Below are 22,226 nucleotides of genomic sequence, written 5' to 3' on the forward strand. Positions count from 1 at the left end.
TGCTGTTCAAAGATTAAAAAAAATCCTACCTACCACTTGAGTGTCTAAAATACTTTTAAGCTTTTTCTACCAAGGCTTTATGTTCAAACTGTTGGATGATTCTTCAGTCATCCTGAGAATTGGTATAGTTAAAAATGCATTCTAAATGCCACATCACAGTGTAACAGAATGTTATAATTAATAACTGTTGTTTGGTAAAATACAGTGGTACCTCTGGTTACAAACTTAATTCGTTCCGGAGGTCCGTTCTTAGCCCGAAACCATTCTTAACCTGAGGTACCACTTTATCTAATGGAGCCTCCCGCTGCCGCCACACCACACAATTTCTGTTCTCATCCTGAGGTAAAGTTCTTAACCCGGGTTAGCGGAGTCTGTAACCCAAAGTGTTTGTAACCTGAGGTGTTTGTAACTTGAGGCACCACTGTACAAGATACATTGGAAAAGGCTCCTACACATCAGATGTAATCCCTATCAACAATGCATGGTTTGGAGCAGGCCCACATTCTCATTTGACTAACAATGTATAAGAAAACATACATCCCTATCCATTCTCTTTTATGAGGATGCTAATTCCTATTTACATTGCAAGGTCTGTTGTCTTGGATCACTCCACCAGCAATGTGCCTTGCTGCTTACATCTGTTTTTGGATTGGGGTCAATAAATTTTTACCATTTTTGCATGATTCAGCATTTTCAGGTAAGACAAATTTGTTTGCATTCTATCCTGGCAGAACTAATTAGAGTACCAGCACCTGAAACCAAGGGTTTTAGATAGTGAGTTTTACCCTGCACTAAAAGCCAGTGCTGTTCTTTCTTATCCAATCATAAGCTTTCAGGTGCCTGTTGACTTCTGAGAACTACCGCACGGATACAGACAGTTCCATTCTTTGCTGACAGCTTTGTGTCTGTGAAGTCAAGATTTTGAAAAAATCTTATATTTCTAACTAAAATCCAATTGATAAAAGGTAAAGGTAAAGGGACCCCTGACCATTAGGTCCAGTCGTGACCGACTCTGGGGTCGCTTTATTGGCCGAGGGAGCCGGCGTTTGTCCACAGACAGCTTCCAGGTCATGTGGCCAGCATGACTAAGCCGCTTCTGGTGAACCAGAGCAGCGCACAGAAACGCCGTTTACCTTCCCGCTGGAGCGGTACCTATTTACCTACCTGCACTTTGACGTGCTTTCGAACTGCTAGGTTGGCAGGAGCAGGGACCGAGCAACGGGAGCTCACCCCGTCGCGGGGATTCGAACCGCCAACCTTCTGACCGGCAAGTCCTCGGCTCTGTGGTTTAACCCACGTCCCAAAAAAATCCAATTGATAGAACTTACCAAATAAATTGCGGTATTTATATGTCATAAAATATCTAGACTTCACAAGCCAGTAATGAATCCGATTTCCAAATTACTCTAGTATAGCACCATAATCTGATAACACTGTCCATTTTCATATCACTTCAATTAGTTAGCCTTACTTGTGCTTCAGCGTGTTGTATTTTCCAAATACAATTATGAGAATGTTTTGGGCAAAATGCAATGCTCTTTCAAACTCATAAATACACTCAATCCAGTTGGGGCCATTACATGTGTGAAAGCATGCTTCCATGCATTTAGAATGGGAAACTGCTGGCACCAGCTGTTTCCCTTCCCTGATCCAGCATCTGGAACTGTGTTTACAGAGCCCATTTTTTAAAACTGAAATCTCATCTATCATCTGTACTATGGCCAGTGTAAATATTGTAGAGTTGTAGTCAACAAAGTTTTACTCAGAGTAGACCCACTGAAATGAATTGACATGATTGTGTTTGAGCCACTCCTTTCAATGCATCTACTCGAGTAAATATCACTCATTAATTTGTCTCTCTCCACCCCCTTAAAATTCTTCACTTTTCACAGTTGACAATGTTTGCAGTAGGTCCAGGACTTATCGGGAACCCACTAAGGACAAAGATTTCACAACCCACTAAAGGCAACTTGTTCAACTTCAAAACTGCTCACACACTTACACCCCAGTTATCATTGCTTCTACTTCAGAGCTAAATTGATTTGAGTGGACAGTTATTGTGATCAAAATTGTAACCTTAGACATCAACAAAACTTTTAGTTTAAAATAAGATTCTAGGAACAACACAGTGTCATCAGTTGTCTACTTCAAATTATGGTCCTAAATGCTCGCCCCCTTCATTTACACAACATTGCACTTTTCTCCTCTTATGTAACCTTCAGTTTGGCCCAAGGCAGCAGAGTAATATTTAATTTAATTTAATGCAATACTTTTATGAATTCTGCTTCCAATTTATGCCATCGCCAATTGATCAACATTTCTATATTTCTATACTCCCCTTGACTTCCATGTTCTGTAAGCTAACTAAACCGTGGCTACAAGCTGCGTATCAATGACTCACTGTTTTCTCTTGTATTCACTTTACCTTTGTATCTTGTTTATAAATTCCATGTTATAAAAAGGAATCTTGGCAAAGGAAAGAAAACAAGTCAATGGACATGTTGGATGTATTTCTGACAGGCATGCAACTTGCACATGGGGTTTGCATCCAGCTCCCGTGTAATCAATCTGGCACCAGACCAGGCAGCCCATTAGCCTGACTTTGCCCTTGCACATTTCTATATACTACATGGATTTTCAATATAAATGGTACCAGAGCCACACAGCCATTTGCTGACACATGCACAACAGCCTTTTCCCACATACAACTCATGATCTCTAGATTATAGCAGATGTGTCTTTTTTACTATTTATAGACACGGACACTGCTCATTGGCTGCTTTTAAAACAAAACAGAAACTCTGATTTATCCAATTAAGATAAATTTTAAATTATTTGAGCATATTACTGAAACTCTTGCTACCTTTCCTTCTCCATTTTCCTTACAATTCTGGCATAGAGCATTTCAGATGTACTCCATTCCCCCCCCCCCCCCGTTCCCACATGACCAGAATAATTTCTACAATGGATATTTTGTGGCTCTTCAGTTGGCCCAGTCAGCATGTCCAAGTGTCAAAGATTATGGGAGTTGTAGTCTAGCAACATCAGCAGGCCCTAAGAGTGGCCACTCCTGCTCTAAGCTTTTGGATTTATTTTTAAATCCTTCCTTTCCTGAATAGCAAACACTAATTAAACATTTTGAGATACCTTACACTGGCTAGCAGCAGCTTTTGAGGATTTCAGATAAGTTTCAATGAGCTGTGGTTTTTCACCACAAGCAATAATTTCTGTTGTCCGTCTGTCCATGCATAACATAGACTAGAATTAAAAGAAAAACACCACTTCCACCATAGCAATCTTCACAATCATCTTCTTTGTTTTTAAACAAAGGAGCTACAAACTCCCATTTCAGTGTAGTATATGGGAAGGGAAAGAATGAAATCCCTGTTGGCTGCCTACAAGTCTTCCTACATACCTCAACAGGCTCAGTAAATTATAGCTCGAGTCCTTTCCAGTTTCTTTCTTGCAATTTAGTCTCTTTGTTACAAAAGAACAATTGATTGCAATTCTTGAGACGAAAAACAAAAAAATTGTACATGGGTTTGAGAACTCAACTTCTGGTATTGGCACTTGGCTATATAATCTGGGTGCCCACAAATGTTTATTACTGTTAACCTATTTCTTTGTTACTTCTCACCACTACAGTGATATGTTGCTGCTTAAAATGTTCCTGTTTAAACTGTTCACGCATGAAACTTATCTAAGAAGTTCTAGTCACTCTTTGAAAAAAAGAAAACAAGCATTGGTCTTGCTTCCTACAAACTGAAACAGGAGAATAAAGCTTTGGAAAAGCCTTTTGATATTGCATTTTGGACATGCTGAAAAAAGCATGAAAAAGTTCAACACAATAGACAGAATTTTGGCTACATTTTCTGGTACAAAATCAGTAAGGGGCAAAATGACAATGAGGTAGAGCAAGTGGTGGGCAGTCTAATGAGCAACCAAAATAAGACTAAGTACTTGGGTGTAAGCTGATTTTGTTCTGTTGAAGTCCATGGTAATGAACTAGCTAAAATCCCAAAACTTGGATTTTGATCAGGATGTGCAAGTTTAGTCCCCAAAATTGTACTTAGCTGAGGTACCAATCCTAGCTTCACTGCTGCCTCCCTTTGTCAGTTATTCAGAGGAGACTTCAAGGGTGGGAGAGTTCACTCATTGTGCTGGTGGCAAGAGTGAGACAGGTATTTCCTTGCATTGCCTAGGCAATGTTGGGTTGCTTCCCTCTCTTCTTGCACTCAACTGAACATGGTGAGTCACTGCAGCACAGCAAAGGAAAGTAGCAAAATTCATCTGGTTGCCTAATCAATGTGGGGATGCTTCCCTTTCTTCCAGTCCTTTGATGGGGCTCACTTCTCTTGTGGGGGTCAAAGTTTGCAAACAGCTGCAGAATAACAAATTAAACGCATGGTTCAGGGTTTTCAGAAACCCACCACAGCACAAGCACCATTTTGCTCCAAAGTACTGATTTTGTAATATTTTGGCTCAGTGCTATTTAGATAAAAATGTATGCTAATTAATAGTTTATTTTTTTCAACTGGTAAGGCTTTGCAGTAGGATGCAAGTTATAAGTCTGCTAAATCAACAAATCTTGGTTATCCTCATTTAGATTTTTAAGGGGCAACATGAATTCCATCTGAGGCTGGATATTATTAAATATGTGATTCTATTCTTTTGCAACCCTTATTTCTGTGTAATGCCAATTAGCCAGATTCCCAGCATTGGGACATACACATTTCAATAAAGAAACAACCAATATTTACAATTTCTGGGGTCATAAAGAATCCTTTACACATCACACCCCTAATTCAATTCTGCAAATTCACAGTAATAGTGGAAGAAATCTAACTCAATGAACTGAGATATTCAAACTTCCCAGTTAGTATGTTCAGAATCTAGTTGAAAATTAATTGTGCAAAATAGGGTGACAATCTGTGCTAAATGTAATTAATTATTTTTTTATCTCCTACCTTCTACTAGTGTCTTTCTTTCAATGCCATAATGGAGGAACTTGGAATTTCACTCAAACACCAGAAGAAATTAAAGAAAAGGACAAGAACTAAAGGGCGGTCGTCATTCACAAGTATCCTTACTTGTCATCAGAGGCGGACACTGAGAAAAGAAACCATGGCTTGAATGAGTTCAACTTTCCCCATGGAAGAGATCTTGAGTAAAAGGCAAAACAAAAAACTTTTTATGCCTACCAGACAATTGTATGGAGGGATTTTTAAAAAGAGACAGCTTACATCTCAGAAATTCAGTGTGATTTCCCCTTTTTTAATCTCGAGGCGGTACAGCAGATTCAGAACTCACATAAGACTGATGTACTACAAATCACCCAGGAAACGTCTCGCTTTTACTTTTGAAATGATTTGTACGATCACCTATTTTGCATCTCTCTCTACTACTTCCCCATTCATTGCTGTATGTGCTTTCTAAATGAATAAAAACAGGGATTTTTCAGTATTGAATTATTCTTTCACTTCCTCATCAGAAGTCACCTGACATTTTCTTCTTCAGCATGATTACATTGAACTCAGGTAGCTGCCATACAATGAAGGTCAAACCGCCCTGAAACCTTCAGGTATAGGGCAGTATAGAAATTAAATAAATAATAATACATAATAATACATAATCACTTAATAATGCAACATGCTGATTTATATCTTGTTTCTCCTAAAATTATTATATATAGAACATTATTCAGCCAAAGGCCTGGTTATAGAGAAACATTTTCACCTGGTGCCTAAAGATATGTAATAAAGGCGCCAGGCGAGCTTCTCTGAGAGCATTCCACAAATGGGGAGTCACCGCAGAAAAGGCCCATTCTCATGGATGAGGAACACAAATAAGGGCCTCAGGTGATGATGGAGAGAGGCGGTCCTTGAGGTATTGCAGTCCTGAGCCGTTTAAGTCTTGATAAGTCAACACCCGCACTTTTAATTGGGCCCAGATACTAATTGGCAGACATTGCAAGTTAGGTCAGAATCGGTGTAATATGCTCAAACTGTCTTGCCCCAGTGAGCAGCCCAGCTGCCCAATTCTGCACCAGCTGACGTTTCCGAAACGTCTTCGGAAACAGCCCTATATATAATAGACTATAGTAATCTAGCCTAGAGGTTACCAGATCTCTGTATGATAAATGAGTGAGTTTAGCCAATATGTTAATAGGACCAAATGCTGACAGGAAGTTCTGCACTTCCATGATGGGAAAGGGTTATGCTGATGTCCAAACAGCTTACATGAAAAAAATCAAATACATACATCCATACAATCTCTCAAGTTTCCCCTGAATTTCATCCAAAACAAGGGTTGCACGGTTGCTGCTCAGGTGAAATCAGAAGAATTTCAAGTGATGAAAATAAAAAATCTGATGAACATAGGGGAACTCTGCACCTCTAAAGGTACATTGCCAGGCAAATTTGAACCTTTCTGCTCTGGCAAAACATACGAAACAGTAAGACTAGCAAAATTTATCAGAGAGCTCTGCCCATCTCTAGGCTTCAGCTTTAGCTCTCAGATGATCTCAGAAAGCTTTCTAGGGCAGATCTATTGAGTTCTGCAGCAGACGACAAAAGAGATTTTCTTTTCTCAGTGCCACTGTGATAGACACAATTCTGCTTCAGGCACTGGGCACACACAAAACCATTATTGTGAAGTAGCATTGTGTACATGGGCAATAGAGAGTAAGTTTATAAACCATGCATGTTCCTCAATCCTCATTTTTAGTAGAAGTGTCATACTGCCACCACTACTGGGTAGCCATGAGCGGAACTGAAGTTTATAAGTACTCAATTGTGCAACTGATTTCAGCAAAATCATGCCCATCTGAATAATGTGTGTGTGTTATTTATATGACAGAATGTAAGTGTTCTGGACAGAGGAATTGGATTTTTATTTTTAGCATCCACCCCCTGCTTGTGTATTGCATGGAACAATGTGCACATCAAGGAACAAATGATTTTCACATCTTGAAAAGTCACAGTCATGTGGGCAATCTGACTAAATACAAAGAAATAAAGGCAAGAAAACTGTGCTCCCTCCTGCTTAAAGCAGGATTCCACCCTCCTGAAAATTCATTTTCCCTCCTGAGGATTCCTGGGTGTCACAATTATTTAATGTTCAGACGTAACAATACTTTTATTCAAAACAACACTCTCATATTCTTTAGCTCTCCAGGTTCCAGCTCAGAACTAAAAGTAACAAATCACATAAACTACCCCGGGGTGAAGGTGATAACAGAGGGGGCAGGAAGGAATAAATGCACAAGTGAATTGTTCATTAGGAAATGTTTTGCAACCTCCTGAATCTGATTGTGGGAGAAATTTTTAATTCATGACACTAGTCCATTTTCATATATTTCTCTTAAAGAAAACTGTATCAACACTCCCCATATTAGCACATTATGCACTACAAATGACAGAGGGTTAGTTGAGCCTGTTCACAGAATTCTGTATTGTATTTAAACAGGAAGCACTGCTGCAAGCTATGCAAACATTCACTTCACCTCAACATCCTCGTCAAATCTTATTACCCAAGATACTTGTCATCTGGAGATCTACTTGTTGATTACTCTCGGTGAGTCAACCATGTAGTACGAGGCTCAGGCACATGGATACATGACTGTCTGATTAGGTAATAGTGCCATGCACTTTTGGCCCTTTTGGTGGAGAATTAGCAGCTAGATCTTCTAAGTAAGACAAATAGTCCAGCTGGTTCAACATCCATCCTGCTTCTAACAGAGACAAGCCAGATACTTCTAGGAAGCCCACAAGCATGGGCCAAAGGCAGCAGGCCTCTCCCTATGGCAGCGGTGTCCAAACTTTTTTCAAAGGTGGGCCAGATTTGATGAAGTGAAGGATTGAAGTTGAGCTTTTTTAGGATTTTACCCCAAAGTGGTTGTGCTTTTTTTAGGATTGAAGTTGTTGAGGTTTTTTTAGGATTTTGCCACGGGGGCCAGATTAAGCTGACCGGTGGGCCCCCAAAACGGGCTTTGGACGTGCCTGCCCTATTGTTTCTCCACCAGGGACTACCATTCAGATATTTACCTTAACTAGTGGCTTCCACCACATCTTGTGAAAGTGAATTCTGCAAGTTCTATGTAAATGTTGTGTCAAACAGTACTTTCTTGGTCTATCTTGAATCTACTATCAACCACAAGTGCTATTAAGAAAGGGTGGAGGAAATATCTCCATTATATTGATTTCATCTGCGCCATAACTTTTTTTAAACTATGAGCATGTTGTTTTTTAAAGCCTCTAATGCTAGAGGTTTTCCTTGTAGAAAAGATGCTCCAACCTCTTGTCATTTTCATTACCCTTTCTGAACCTTTTCTAGACCTTCAGTATCCTTTTCTGAGATGGAGTAATTGAACTGTGAGCAGTATTCCAAATGCGGCTGCAAAATATATATTTTATAAAGACTATATTATGATACTAGCTGTTTTATTTTCAGATCCTTTCCTAATAATCCATAGCAATGAATAAACACAAAAGCTGGCATTTCCATAGAACATTTCATTATGACCCCAAGGTCTGCTGCATAGTCACAGCCAGCATACATCCTAACAGTACATATACAAAAATTGGACTTTATTGTCTCAAACTTTGCATTTACCTACACTGAATGTCATGCTGTTTCTCACGCACCCAGTCTGAAGAGATCTTAGAATCAAAGAATTTATTATTTATATGCTGCCCATCTGGCTGCATTGCCCCAGCCACTCTGGCCAGCTTCCAACAAATTAGAACATAAAACATCAAGCTGGAAGCAATCCCAAGGATCATCCTTGGTCCTGTATACCTGAAGGAGCATCTCCACCCCCATCGTTCAGCCTGGACACTGAGATTCAGCACCAAGGGCCTTCTGTCGATTCCCTCATGGCGAGAAGTGAGGTTACAGGGAACCAGGCAGAGGGCCTTCTCGGTAGTGGCGCCCGCCCTGTGGAACGCCCTCCCATCAGATGTCAAGGAAATAAGCAGCTATCCTATTTTTAAAAGACATCTGAAGACAGCCCTGCTTAGGGAAGTTTTTAATATTTAATGCTGTATTGTTTTTAACACTCGATTGGGAGCCACCCAGAGTAGCTGGGGAAACTCAGCCAGATGGGCGGGGTATAAATAAATTATTATCTATTCCAACCGCCTGCAATGCAGGAATATGCAGCTATCCCCTATGGGGAATGAACCTGTAACCTTAGTGTTGTCAGCACCATGCTCTAACCAACTGAGCAGTCAGCATCTGCATCAATTTTCACCTTCCTGAATAATTTGCTAACACTTGAATATATGGTTGCCTCACTCCTGACTTGAGATTATTCATGAATAAATTACATAGGACTTTTCCCAGTACAGATCCTTGCGGGATATTGATCCTTAAGGGGCCCTGTTGATTACTTCTTTCCACTGTGAAAACTATCCATATATTCTTTGCCTCTGCTTCCTGCTTGCTAGCCAGTTACCAGGGGAGAAGACAAAAGCTGCTTGGCTCACTTTGATGTATTTCACCAACTCTCCAATTTTGTGTACAGAGGCTCCCACAGAACATAAATATGTCCAGCTGGCTGAGGTTCTGACTTTCCCAGAATGAACTACAATGGTATTGCAAAGCTATCTTGCCCTATCAATATTTCATGGCACAGATAAAGCAGATCTTTATAAATCCATAAAATAAACTTAGAGAGCCTCTGAAATTTGACAAAGGCGAAGTTAAAAAAATGATAAACAGGGAATTGTTGCTTCATGCATCTTATCCATTTTATGTAAAAGCTTACTTTCTTCTCTGATACTTGTCTGGTGTGGTTTAAAGGAACACATGTACAGTGGTGCCTCGCAAGACGAAATTAATTCGTTCCGCAATTCTCTTCGTCTTGCGGTTTTTTCGTCTTGCGATGCACGGTTTCCCATAGGAATGCATTGAAAATCAATTAATGCGTTCCTAGGGAAACCGACTTCAGACCAGGTCCGGGGACAGTCTGTCCCCGGACCTCGTCTGAAGGCTGGGGGGGGGGGGACAAGGGCTTTTCTTCCCACCCCCAGCATTTTAAAAAACCCCGGAACAGCGGAGGACTTCTCCGCTGTGCGGGGCGATCTTAAAATGCTGGCGGGCGGCATTTTAAAATCGCCCCGGACAGCGGAGGACTTCTCCGCTGTCCGGGGCGATTTAAAAGCCCCTGGGAAGGCAGGCAGGGGGGACAAAGACTTTTGCCCCCCGCCAGCCTTCAGAAGAGGTCCTGGACCTCTTCTGAAGGCGGGCGGGGGGCCAAAGTCTTTGCCCCCCCCCGCCTGCCTTCAAAAGGTGTCCCCGCTGCGGCGGGAGGTGTCCCATGCCCCCCGCCCGGCTTCGGAGCACCGGGAGAAGCGATCTCCCTTCAGCCGCTTGCAGCAAAAGATGTCGGGGGAAGCGGGAAGCGAAGCGCTTCGCTTCCCGCTTCCCCCGACATCTTTCGCTGCAAGGGGCTGGGGGGAGATCGCTATCTCCCCCCAGCCCCTTGCTTTAGAAGAGGTGCGGGGGAAGCGGGAAGCGAAGCGCTTCGCTTCCCGCTTCCCCCGACATCTTTCGCTGCAAGGGGCTGGGGGGAGATCGCTATCTCCCCCCAGCCCCTTGCTTTAGAAGAGGTGCGGGGGAAGCGGGAAGCGAAGCGCTTCGCTTCCCGCTTCCCCCGACATCTTTCGCTGCAAGGGGCTGGGGGGAGATCGCTATCTCCCCCCAGCCCCTTGCTTTAGAAGAGGTGCGGGGGAAGCGGGAAGCGAAGCGCTTCGCTTCCCGCTTCCCCCGACATCTTTTGCTGCAAGGGGCTGCGGGGAGATCGCTATCTCCCCCCAGCCCCTTGCTTTAGAAGAGGTGCGGGGGAAGCGGGAAGCGAAGCGCTTCGCTTCCCCGCTTCCCCCGGTCTTTTGCAGCAAGGGGCTGCAGGGAGATCGCTATCTCCCCGCGGCCCCTTGCTTCAAAGAGAAGATCCGCTGTCCCCGGGGCAAGCTTCGTTTTGCGAAGCAAGCCCATAGGGAAATTCGTCTTGCGAGGCAACTCGAAAACGAAAAAACCTTTCGTTTTGCGAGTTTTTCGTCTCGCGAGGCGTTCGTCTTGCGGGGTACCACTGTATGTGAGAAAGAAGTACCTGAATGAGTGGTAAGACTGTATGAGAGGGGTGGGGAAGCTCAGGTTGAGGGACTAAATGTGGCTCTCCAGGCCTCTCTGCCTGACCCTTGGGACTCTCCTCAGGCAACACTAACTCCTCCGTCCAGAGGCCCTCTGCCAAAAAGACAATCCCCTAACCTGCCTTGCTTCATACCCTCCTTGCACGTTACCGTCTGGCTGGAATGTGTTCTTGAACTATGATAGTTCCTCTTGCTTGACAGGATGGAGAATAGAAAGGGGTGTGTGATTTTCGGTGGAAAGCAGCCTACATACAGAAGTAACATTTATATTCATTTCTCCAGCTAGCTTTCCCTCTTACCCTTCCCACACTGGTATGTGCCCTCCCTCCCTTGGCTGCTCAGAAAGGAATGTATTCCTTTGGCTGAAAAGAATTCTCCATCCCTGATGTATGTAATGCTCTGTCTAGCGGCAAGATTCTTATGTTTCTATATGTCGTTCCTAATAAAAAGAAAGCGGATTATGAACCTACCTGTTTCCGCCGAGTGCTGGTCTATTAGCAGAATCTATCTGGGCACAAAAGCCTGAGTAAGTACAGTACTCCACTCCTGGGACCTATAGGCAAAAACAATACAAAACACTTAAGTTTCTGTAAATCACTAAGGTACACAGTGAAGGGGAAATGCAGGTTAGATTTTTAGTATGTGTGCTCCTTAGCTGTTGTTGCTTTTATTTAAGGTCCTGCCAAGTTAGCTCACAACATATAAATCCTGTTCTAATGTGTGGTGGTTTTATTCTGGAAAGAGTTTCTGCAACCGGGACTTAGCACTGCAGAATCTCATAATTGGCACATTAGTGTGTGTTTTTCTTCAAACCTTCCCAATTAACCAAAGAAGATGCTGTGTATCTTTACTTCCTAATGGTTGGCTGTGCTAATTTAACTCACAACTGAAAAACTGAGCAACAGATATTTTAGGTCATCATCATCATCATTTGAGCCCAGAGAAAATATATCACTCAGCAGATAAAGTTTAGTTCCAAACTGAAGTAAATGTATCTGTGTAAACTACAGATACAGATACAGTACTGCAGTTTCAGAATTGCATTCATTCTCTCAGTTCTTTACTACTTTGGGGAAAATGTGAGAAGAGCATAAACCAGGATAGTCCAGAATTGCCACAAACAGCTTGGAGACACAAGAGTAAAACACAAGAGTAAAACATGGGAACACACTAGACTGCTATGATTTACTATTACATGTTGCTTGAGTTGGCTAAAATGCAAGGTGGTGGGTGGGGTAAGATGACAAAATACTGATGTGGTCTAGATTTCCAGGAAAATGAAGCTCTTAGTAAAGTACCAGAAGATATATCCATAATCCTTTTTTCCTGTTACATACAGTTTCAGTTTGGGATTAATGTTCTGTGTCCAGAGGAAGGACTGGTACTTGTTTCACACAAAGAACATTTTTTTTAAAATAAAAAGGTTGAATTTACACTTGTAATGGAAGGGCTCTTTCCCTTCGCAGAGGAAAGCAAAATTCAATGGGGGGGGGGCCTCTGATAGAGGAAGCCATTTTTCACTCTTTCTGCTTTTACCCTGTAATCCAGAGCATCACCTCATGCAGTTGTGGAGAGCCCCCCAGTCCACTGGAGCAGGTTTTTTTGGAAGGAAATAGTAAAAGAAATATGCAAAAATTGCATTACTCCCACCCTTTCCTCCAGCATTAGACGCAAGCCTCTATCGAACCTAATATGTCTTACAAAACCAGAAATATAAATTTGATGCTATTCTTAACAAAGCAAGTGAATTGTTCCCCGTTAAGAGACTTTACTGATAATTATGCTAGCCTAGTAAAAAACAAAACAAAAACAGGCATGGATGCAATCTGGCAAAAGAAAAAGAAAACTCTGGTTTCTCTTCAGATCATATTTCTATTAGACAAAATCAAGTCATTCTGGGATGAATATGCAGCAGCCAGTATGTAACTCTATACTCTGGGAATTAGCCACCTAAATAAAGGCATTTCTATAGTATTGATCACTTTAGTATTTGAGGGCTCATAAATAAATGCTGGTGGCACTGTCTAGACCTTAGCTAAGTTTAAGGACAACTGGTTTTCTGAATTAGTCAAGTATAAAATAAAATGTTCATAATCACAACTGACTAAGACAAATCAAGCATGAATTCTGCGAGACATAATTGTACAAAATACCTCAATAGGCCCAATTCACCTTTATTGTTGGATGCCAGAAATCCATTGGAACTAAAACAAATTATAGCTAGTTCTCACACTTATCATCATACATTTGTTCAACAAGTTAACTAGAAATTTCTAAGAATGCTTTTGTTCATTAATTTTCGATTTAAAACCATTTAATTTACATAAGAAAAAGAAGTATCACTGGGATCCAGCTTGCTCAATCTGATCCCTTTTCTTTGTGCAACTTAGCCATAAATAAATGAAGCCACAGATAATAAAGCTTCAAAAAGAAAAAGATGATTTACTTAACTGCCGGTAGCAGAATGACTCCCCAGAGGTCTTTATAATATACTGTATTTTTCCGTGTATAACATGCCCTCCTATTTTGGAGGCTCAGAATTAGAAAATGGGGGGAAGATTGCCCCCGTGTATAAGACTACCCCCCCCCTTTTTAACATATATTTTTAGTAAAAAAAAAACTAGTCTTATACGCAGAAAAATACGGTAACTATTTTTCTCTCAGTGTTCTTCTGCAACAGTGTGCTTTACTTTGGACATCTTTCTCCAAATACCATTCACACACGGCATTGTTTATATATCTTTGACTATACAGTACAACTCTCCTTGAAGAGCCCGAATGCTACATTCTTTGGGATGCCTCCTAGAGGATATTGTGGCAGCTTTTTTTTTTCGGACCAGAAAGTACTAATTGTTACAGAGCAGTGGTATCCTGAAAAATTTGTTTATAACAGAATGCTCCATAAACAAATGGCAATAAATGTCAATAATGACTCTCATACAAAGGAAAAGCAAGAAACCTATGAAAAAATGTGAGTCAAAGAAGCATATTACATTCAAGTACCAACATAAAACATGGGGGAGAGCCTTTAAAAGGCATGATCATAAAACATCTAGGCTATTCTAAAGTTGTCATGATCTTACACATAAAATATATACCAAATCAATAAAGGAAAAATATACCATCAGTAGAGTAACCAAACCATCAGTGTGGACTACACTGGGGATTGCCCTTTTTTGGTGCTGTGGGGAGTTAGGTGTGGGGGAGAAAAGAGGCTGAGGCAATACCTGATCATATAAAGTCATAGTAAGTAGGTCTTATGTAGAAGGCAACTACTTCATCATTCCTCAAGTGGAGTTTATCTTAGCCACAGAGGCCCCCCACACGAGATAATAAGTCAAACTCTTCTGGGTGTGAACACTTATATGGTAACAGCAACATGTAGCAATAATAATCCCCATACCTAGGGTGGTTCATCACTATTCTAGTAACAAAGAACATTCAGGGATGCTTTGCTATCTTATTGAATTTGAGTACAGATAACCCAGAATAACATACCCATGCCTGAATATGCATAGAAGTGGTGACAGGGCAATGATTGGAACATTGCTTAAAAGAATTTTGCTTTAAAAAAAACAACCCCAAACCTGACTACATGCACCATTTCCTGCCTGCACAGTTATGTAAAACAGAAAATAGAATAGAATAAACTCTCAGACATATCTCATCTAGTCTGCATCTCAGCTTTTACTGGAACACTCTGCTTTTCTAAGGATAGAAACATGAAATCCCAAAGGGAAATGTCTAGCATTCTCAGTAGGTGGTCAATGAGACACAGCGTAATGAAATATGTACATGAAGCGTAATACTAGCTCCATCAGCCGAACAAAGACACGGTGATTGGCATTGATTGAAGCAATTGCTTCAACACTTATGCCTTAAGTGATAAGTGCACTGATGATACTATTTCCAAAATGATGAACCAAGTTATTGATGCAATGATTTTTACAAGAAATTCAGCTTTGAGAGAGTGAGAGTATTTAAATGGTAAGCATTTCCTTCCTATATTCAAGCTGCATTGTCATCCACATTATTAAGAAGGAAGGTCATGCAAATAATTGCAGGAAAAGGAAGAGTAAATTGCTGAGGGGAATGGAAAAGGGCACACTTTTTTTTGTCCATTTTCTTCCCACTACCACCATTCCAGTTCTTCTTTCCCTTACAATCTATTCAGTGATGAAAGAAGATCACTCACTTTGACACCAAAATTAATTGGAAGGTTTTGGCATCCCAGTACATGTAGTATTGGACCCATAATTTTTAAAAATGAATTTTCATGGAGGGAGGGGGTGCATGAACTCAAAAGTACACTTTAAAATCATGCAGAAGGACATTTAAAGCTACATTTTAAATAAGTAGATGTTTCATTAAAAGCTTAATTATGCACATTTATTTTAATAGTAATCTAAAGAAACTTGGTACAGTGGTACCTTGAGTTAAGAACTTAATTCGTTCTGGAGGTCTGTTCTTAACCTGAAACTGTTCTTAACCTGAAGCACCTCTTTAGCTAATGGGGCCTCCTGCTGCTTCCGCGCCGCCTCCACTGCACGATTTCTGTTCTCATCCTGAAGCAAAGTTCTTAACCTGAGGTAATATTTCTGGGTTAGCGGAGTCTGTAACCTGAAGCGTATGTAACCTGAGGTACCACTGTATTTAAGAATTAGCTAACAATGTACACAACTCAGAAAGTTACTTTGGTGTTGCTGCTGTTTTAACAAAATCCTGCTCAGCATAAATCTCTGGAACAGGCTGGTATTGTCTCCTGTCTCTGGACAACAGCAGGCCAAGAATTATTATTATTATTTATTAAATTTGTATACCGCCCTATACCCACAGGTTTCAGGACAGTATACAATATAAAATGACAATATAAAAACACAAAATTCATAATAAACACAAGAACAAGAGCAACCCAATAACCCACAACCCATAACACACTGCACCATTCTCATTCCGAGGTATGTTTCACCACGTATTAACTATCTGTGTTGTCATACTTGTTCATGTGTCATCCAGCATAATATGACGCACGGTCATGCAATTATTTCCGTTTGCGAGTGTGCTGAGAGAGTTGCTGCCAGAAGATTTTGCCCCATGCCAAAAGTTATGGGCAACAGCAGGCAAAGACACAAACACTGAACGTCCTACATCACTCCAAAGTGAAGCAGCACTTCAGAAATTTCTTGCCACAGTTTGTCTGGTTCATCTGCAAATATGCCACCTTTCTCTTTAAAGACCCGGGCACACAGCATCGATCCTGCCTTCATAAATTCTGTGACTGTGCAGATAGAAGATCTCAGACAGCAGACATTGCCTTGCACTAGGTTCCACCAGGACCCTGAAATGAACTTCCCCTACCAGTCAGTCGTGGTTGGGGAACTGGAGTTTGAATGGATTAAAAAAAACAAAACCCCAAAAAACTTTCCCTCAGATCCATCTGCAGGAGAGTCCCCTGATCAGACACAAACCATGAGACAGATACTAAAACATAAGGCACTACTTGCCAACAGGGAAGCCATGCTTACCCACAGTGGCTGGTCAGATGGGCAGGGTATAAGAAATTTGTTGTTGTTGTTTAGTCCAGGATAATAAGCAAGTACTGTCCTATATTTCACACACACACCAACACACACACACCACAAAAAAACCCCACAGCCTCCTATCACCTACACTTGGATTATACAAAAAGTAGTAAGTCTTCCTGGGATGAATGGCTCAAACTTCCTTCAGTTTCAGCTCTTAACTAGATAAAGCTCTAACAAATAGCAGCAGACTTTCCCAAGCCAAAGTCTTCTTCCAACTCAGGACTTTGAATATCCTTTTGCTTCCCCAACCTTCCTAACCCAAAAAAGCAGGATTGCTGGGGAAAGAGCTGCCCTGGTGGGAAATGGGAGTTCCTGACTCAGGGTTCTAGCATATTCTAGAATAAATTTGAAAACAGTCACAAATCTATTTTGCTGTTCCCGCCATGTGGATTTGAAAGACCCCCCCCCCCAAGATAATAACTAGGCAAATAGGGCTCACCCTTTAAAACAAGGTAGGCCAGGCCTGCCCTGAAATCCACTTCTTCAGCTCTTCAGCAGCTCTTAATCAAAATGGCTTCCAAAGCCTTTGGTTGCTTTCTCTCTCTCCCCACCCCAATTTACACACCTGCTCTTAAAAGCCTTGGAGCTCCTTAAAGTAACAGGCCTAATTAAGCCACTTCTTTACTATTTGATTGATTTCTTCTGTTTCAGTGCCACGTTTCTTTCAAATGAACCCCCAAGTGACTTACAAACAATAAATAACAATAACATGATAGGACATCACAAACCCTGCATAAATCATACAGAATAATTAACAAATCATCAGCAAAACAATTGCAATCTATAAAACACTGTTAACATATCAACAACTACAAAATAAGCTAAACAACTCATGTTGGTTACATAGGCTTAAAAGAAGGATGTCAGGTGCTAGATCACATTGTCTGGAGGAAAACACAAAACAGCATCTAGCATGTTCAGTGTTTTCCCCAAATGCAAACCCGGGCCAGGAAGAATGAAAAGGGCACCAAGGAGGGGAATTCATGTGGTCTGCATGGGATTTCCCTCACATGTTATATGCTTATAAAAAAATATGCCCTGCCTGTTTCTGCTCTCCTTGCAATCCTTTTGGCAGCAAAGGGGGGCAAGCATGAAGCATATAATTTTACAGTGGCAGACAGGAGGACCCAGAGTCCTGTCAGCTGGCAGCTCTTTGTGTTGACGAAGAAGGAAAGCAAGCTTTCCACTCATTTCTGCCATATGGACAGTCTCCCCAACCCTCTCAGGCCAAGGGCTAGCATATGTATGCAGCCTTCAGCTACTGGGGATATTCCCTCGCAGCTAACGCATGCACATAGGAACAGCTTGTGGCCAAGGAACATTTGGGGGATTTGTCAGGGAGCTTGTTTTGAGTCCCACACACTATTTTTCTGCAAGGATACTTTACCATCCGCAGAGACTTTCTTTTGTTCTTTCTTGGTTGCCTGGAAAGACACCCTTTATATCCACAGGCTAGCATTTAACTTTGCTATTAGAGGGGTTACTGAGGCCTAAGTGTGGTTAGTCAGGCTTTTACAGTGCTTTCCCATCCAGGATGCAATATAAACTACTGTTTATACAGTACAGCTTCACAAGGAAATAACATAATTCACTTTTATTTATGCTAATATGAAACAAAGAGAAACATTGTGCCATAAAGACTAGTGTTGCATTTAACTATGTAAATTAACTGGGGGGCAACTCTGACAAATAACTTAATTGCCTTGTTTTAGAGCTCACCTGACATATCCTTAATATTAATCTGATGTTTTCAACAAAACAGTAGAGTATTTGCATTTTATTGTGTGCATTCATACAGTGTTATGAAAATTAGCCAAGTAGCATTCTTCTTATTCTACTAATTTCCCTGCAAACCCAGGTTTATATGGAGTTTTTCTCCATGGGTCATTTCACACACAACACAGTATTCTGAGAATCATTTTGAGTAGAGGTAATCTCCAGTGCAATACATACAAGTGGTTACAGTCATAGCCAGTAAAATATTCTTATTTTAATTGCAAGAACTTAACATCTACTTTAAAAACAGAACAGTACCCAAATGGAAAAGACCCAAAACATTACAATAAGAAAAAATGCAAGCAATGGTACCTCGGGTTACAGACGCTTCAGGTTACAGACTCCACTAACCCAGAAATAGTACCTCGGGTTAAGAAGAACTTTGGTTCAGGATGAGAACAGAAATCGCATGGCTGTGGTGCAGTGGCAGCAGGAGGCCCCATTAGCTAAAGTGGTACCTCAGGTTAAGAACAGTTTCAGGTTAAGAATGGACCTCCAGAACGAATTAAGTTCTTAACCCAAGGTACCACTGTAGCTTAGGTCAGGACTCTCCAACACGTGGTCCTCAAGGGCTTTTGGGGCAGCCCTTGACAACATTTAACATCCCCTCCCCAGCCCTCATGTTGCCATTCCAAAGCCAGGTAAACGAGACGCTGGGCTTTGCTGGGCTTTGGGAAGGAGATCAGGGAACTCTAAGACCCTGCCAGAGCCTCTCAGCTCATCTGGCTGTGGGAAGGCAGCGAGAGGGCTGGAGGGGGCGGGGCATAAAATATTGGCCTCGCCTCCCCTCACCCGTGCAACAAGGCAATGTGCAGCCTGCCGCTAACATGTCAAAATATATTCTTCCGGTGCACTCGGTATGAAAAGTTGGGTTGCCCTGATTTAGGTAATTTACAGACAGCCTAGATATTGAGCATTAATCCTGATTTATTTGCACAAAGTTTGTGGGAAAGTTAGATGGCTCCATTGAGCATTCTTTCCGATTTGTTTGCATTCTCCTTATGGCAAGAAGTCTGATTTGCGGGGGAAGTGGGTATGTTGTGCAAGACTTCCAAATCAACTTTAATAGCACAGCCTGATTTTGCTGCTTTGTGACTGAAACCCAACCAAAAATAGAATTCTGAAAGTTCCTGAATATAGATCATTGCATAATTTCTTTGGGGAGATTTGGGGTAGAAGGATTCAGAGATTAATCTTTACCCATTTTAGAAATAATTTATCTTTGTCAAGTTTATCTGAAATATTTCCTGATTATCATCAGGAATGTGCATTAGTTACAGTCTTTAATCACAAAATTAATCAGCCATTTTATTTACTGCATTCCCCCTTTTCTTATAACTCGACATATCTTTTTCAATAATCAAGGCAAGTGAGGATATAGAAGGGACATATTGCAGAACAAGGTGAATTATTAGGAAGGCTTTCTCTTATTCCCTAAAAGAGCAAAATTCTAATATAGTTAGGGACAAGACACAATGTAGAATGGTATGCTGTGGTTGTGGCTATTTAGGTGGCGGATCACAAAAGACACAGTGGATATTTAACTAGTAGATTCTAGGTGAAATGAACTCTAAAGCACAGCAATAGCTTTCTCACAGTGTAAAGAGAAAGAAATAGCGAGGACTAAAGGACATCAAATCAAGATTCAGGAGAGCTTTGCACAATCCTATGTTGTAATGACAGCTTAAAATTTTGGTAGGTTGATGAATTCTGAGATTGGATTTAAACCTCTTTAATTTGGCTTGCGGGTATTTAATCTCTTAACTTTGAATTCTTAATCAAAACTCAAAGCAGATCTTTAATCTTATATGTAGCAAATAGAAGATTAGAGACCCATGACCTGCCTCTAGTACACAGCTGCTTTGCTCCCCTTTCTTCCTTTCCAGCAAGAGCAAATATAAATGACCGGAGCAGGAAGGGATTATAGGAAAGCGTGTATGTTAAATGGTCAGATTCTCTTTCATCCAATATATATGTTCCTGTGCCTTCCCTCCCTCTGTCACCCCAAAGGATGAAATCCACTACAAGAGTGAGAGAGAGTTCATGTGTATTTTTATAATATTAAAAGAAAGCCATTCCACTTTTAGAACGAGACCAGTATCAAATTCTTGAATATGTCTTATTTCAAACTCCTTTGTGTCTCTCAAAATCAAGCAAACAGCACAGACGACTTAAAACAGTTAAAACAAAAACACCACCAGAAACAAGTGATGGCAAAACCACATCTAGACTACAGATGTGGAACCTGTGGCCTTCCAGGTGGTGATGGACTACAATTCCCATCATCCTTGATCATTGGTCATACTGACAGGGGCCAGTGGAAGTTGGAGTCCAACAACAATTGGAGGGCCAACAGTTCCCCACTCCTAGACTTAAAACGATCTAATAGTAATACGAATTTCCTTACCTTAAGGAGCCCTAGGAACTGTGGTTCTTTAAGGAGAGGACTATCAACTTCCCATTCTCAGCGCCTCACAAAACTGCAATTTTCAAGATTCTGGGAGAGAAGGCATGACAACAGAAACAATGTACCTTTGGAGTATGGATATGTTTTTATTAGTACAGCTGAACTCTAAAAAGCAATACAGTACACAAACCCACAGGATCGAAGATAAGATGCTCAAACCACCAAGTCTGAAAAGTGGCTTTCTGTGGCATGAGAGCCTGGAGCTTGGAAAAACGCTGAATACATAATGCTTTCCACTGAAGGTTAGTGGACTACGGCTTTATGGTGCCCCATCTCCAGTGCCCGTCTTCTGGTCTACCTCTCAGCCAGGCTGAAATGCAAGACAAAAGTTATGGTCTTAAGAAAAAGGTATTGTAGCACCCTGCTTGTGGTTAACACTTAGCTGGAATGAAATATTCAACGCAGCAATAGAGAAATTAAAATAATTATTTATTTGTCAGACAAATAAATGAGAGGCACAGTGGTATATGGTTACCAAGCTCTGGCCTGCCTCCTGCCATTATGGCCAGCACTTATATTCCCTTAATCCAGCCCCCTTTGCTCCTCCTGTGGCTGCCTCTGTCCAATCAGCCTGGTTGAATTTCCTATTGGCTGATTGCTATAACCAATCACAAAAAGATACACCCATATCCTCCTGTCCTTATATGGAACACAAAGAGCTATATATTGTTACATCTATAAATGACAAAAAGTAGTAATATATCTTACATGTGTCTCAACAAGGAATCTTAATTACCAGCTCACCTCTTGCCCTCCTTGCCCTATTGCCTTCTAAAACAAATGGTTAATCTTAAATTTTTATCTTAAACATATGTCAAGGATCTTGAGTTTCACATCAACATTGAAAGATCTCCTTCATTTGAAGGTTTCTAAACAAATGTCTGACAGCTATATATCAAGACTGCTTGGATGGCGTCTTCCTGTCTGGCAGGAGGGCTAAGCTGGTGGCTGACTTAAATTTCAGGATAAATACAACTCTTACAACTTTATGAAATAAGAATCTAGCATTTGTTAAATCCTTTGCATAATTACATTTAAGCCAATATATTTAATACACAACACAAGTAGCCTCTTAAAAGGAATAAGGCCTTTGTAAAAAAGGAACTCAGTTTAAAACAGTTTCAGAAGAAACCTCTTTAGTTTACATCCCCCCCTTCAGCCAGCTGCTTCAGCCAGCTGCTTTTCCCATTATCTCTTCCCAACATTTATTGCCCTTAAACTCTCTCAGTTTAAGAAAGAAACAGC

The 22,226-nt window shown here is 41.0% G+C and overlaps 1 protein-coding gene across 6 annotated transcripts in view; it reads left to right on the top strand.

The window, feature by feature from the left end:
- The window catches only part of GRIK1 (glutamate ionotropic receptor kainate type subunit 1), a 152,374-nt gene extending 146,911 nt beyond the window's left edge, over positions 1-5,463 (top strand). For all 6 annotated transcript variants that reach the window (XM_083500337.1, XM_083500340.1, XM_083500336.1 and 3 more), the window contains one exon: positions 4,978-5,463. Coding sequence is in view for 4 of the 6 variants with exons in the window: in XM_083500336.1 (XP_083356462.1) it covers positions 4,978-5,133 (156 nt within the window). In the remaining 2 variants the exon portion in view is untranslated. The remainder of the gene's footprint in view (positions 1-4,977) is intronic.
- Positions 5,464-22,226: the final 16,763 nt, after the last annotated feature.

The sequence above is a fragment of the Podarcis liolepis genome, assembly GCF_965112155.1.
Source record: "Podarcis liolepis genome assembly, chromosome: 4".
Taxonomy (NCBI): domain Eukaryota; kingdom Metazoa; phylum Chordata; class Lepidosauria; order Squamata; family Lacertidae; genus Podarcis; species Podarcis liolepis.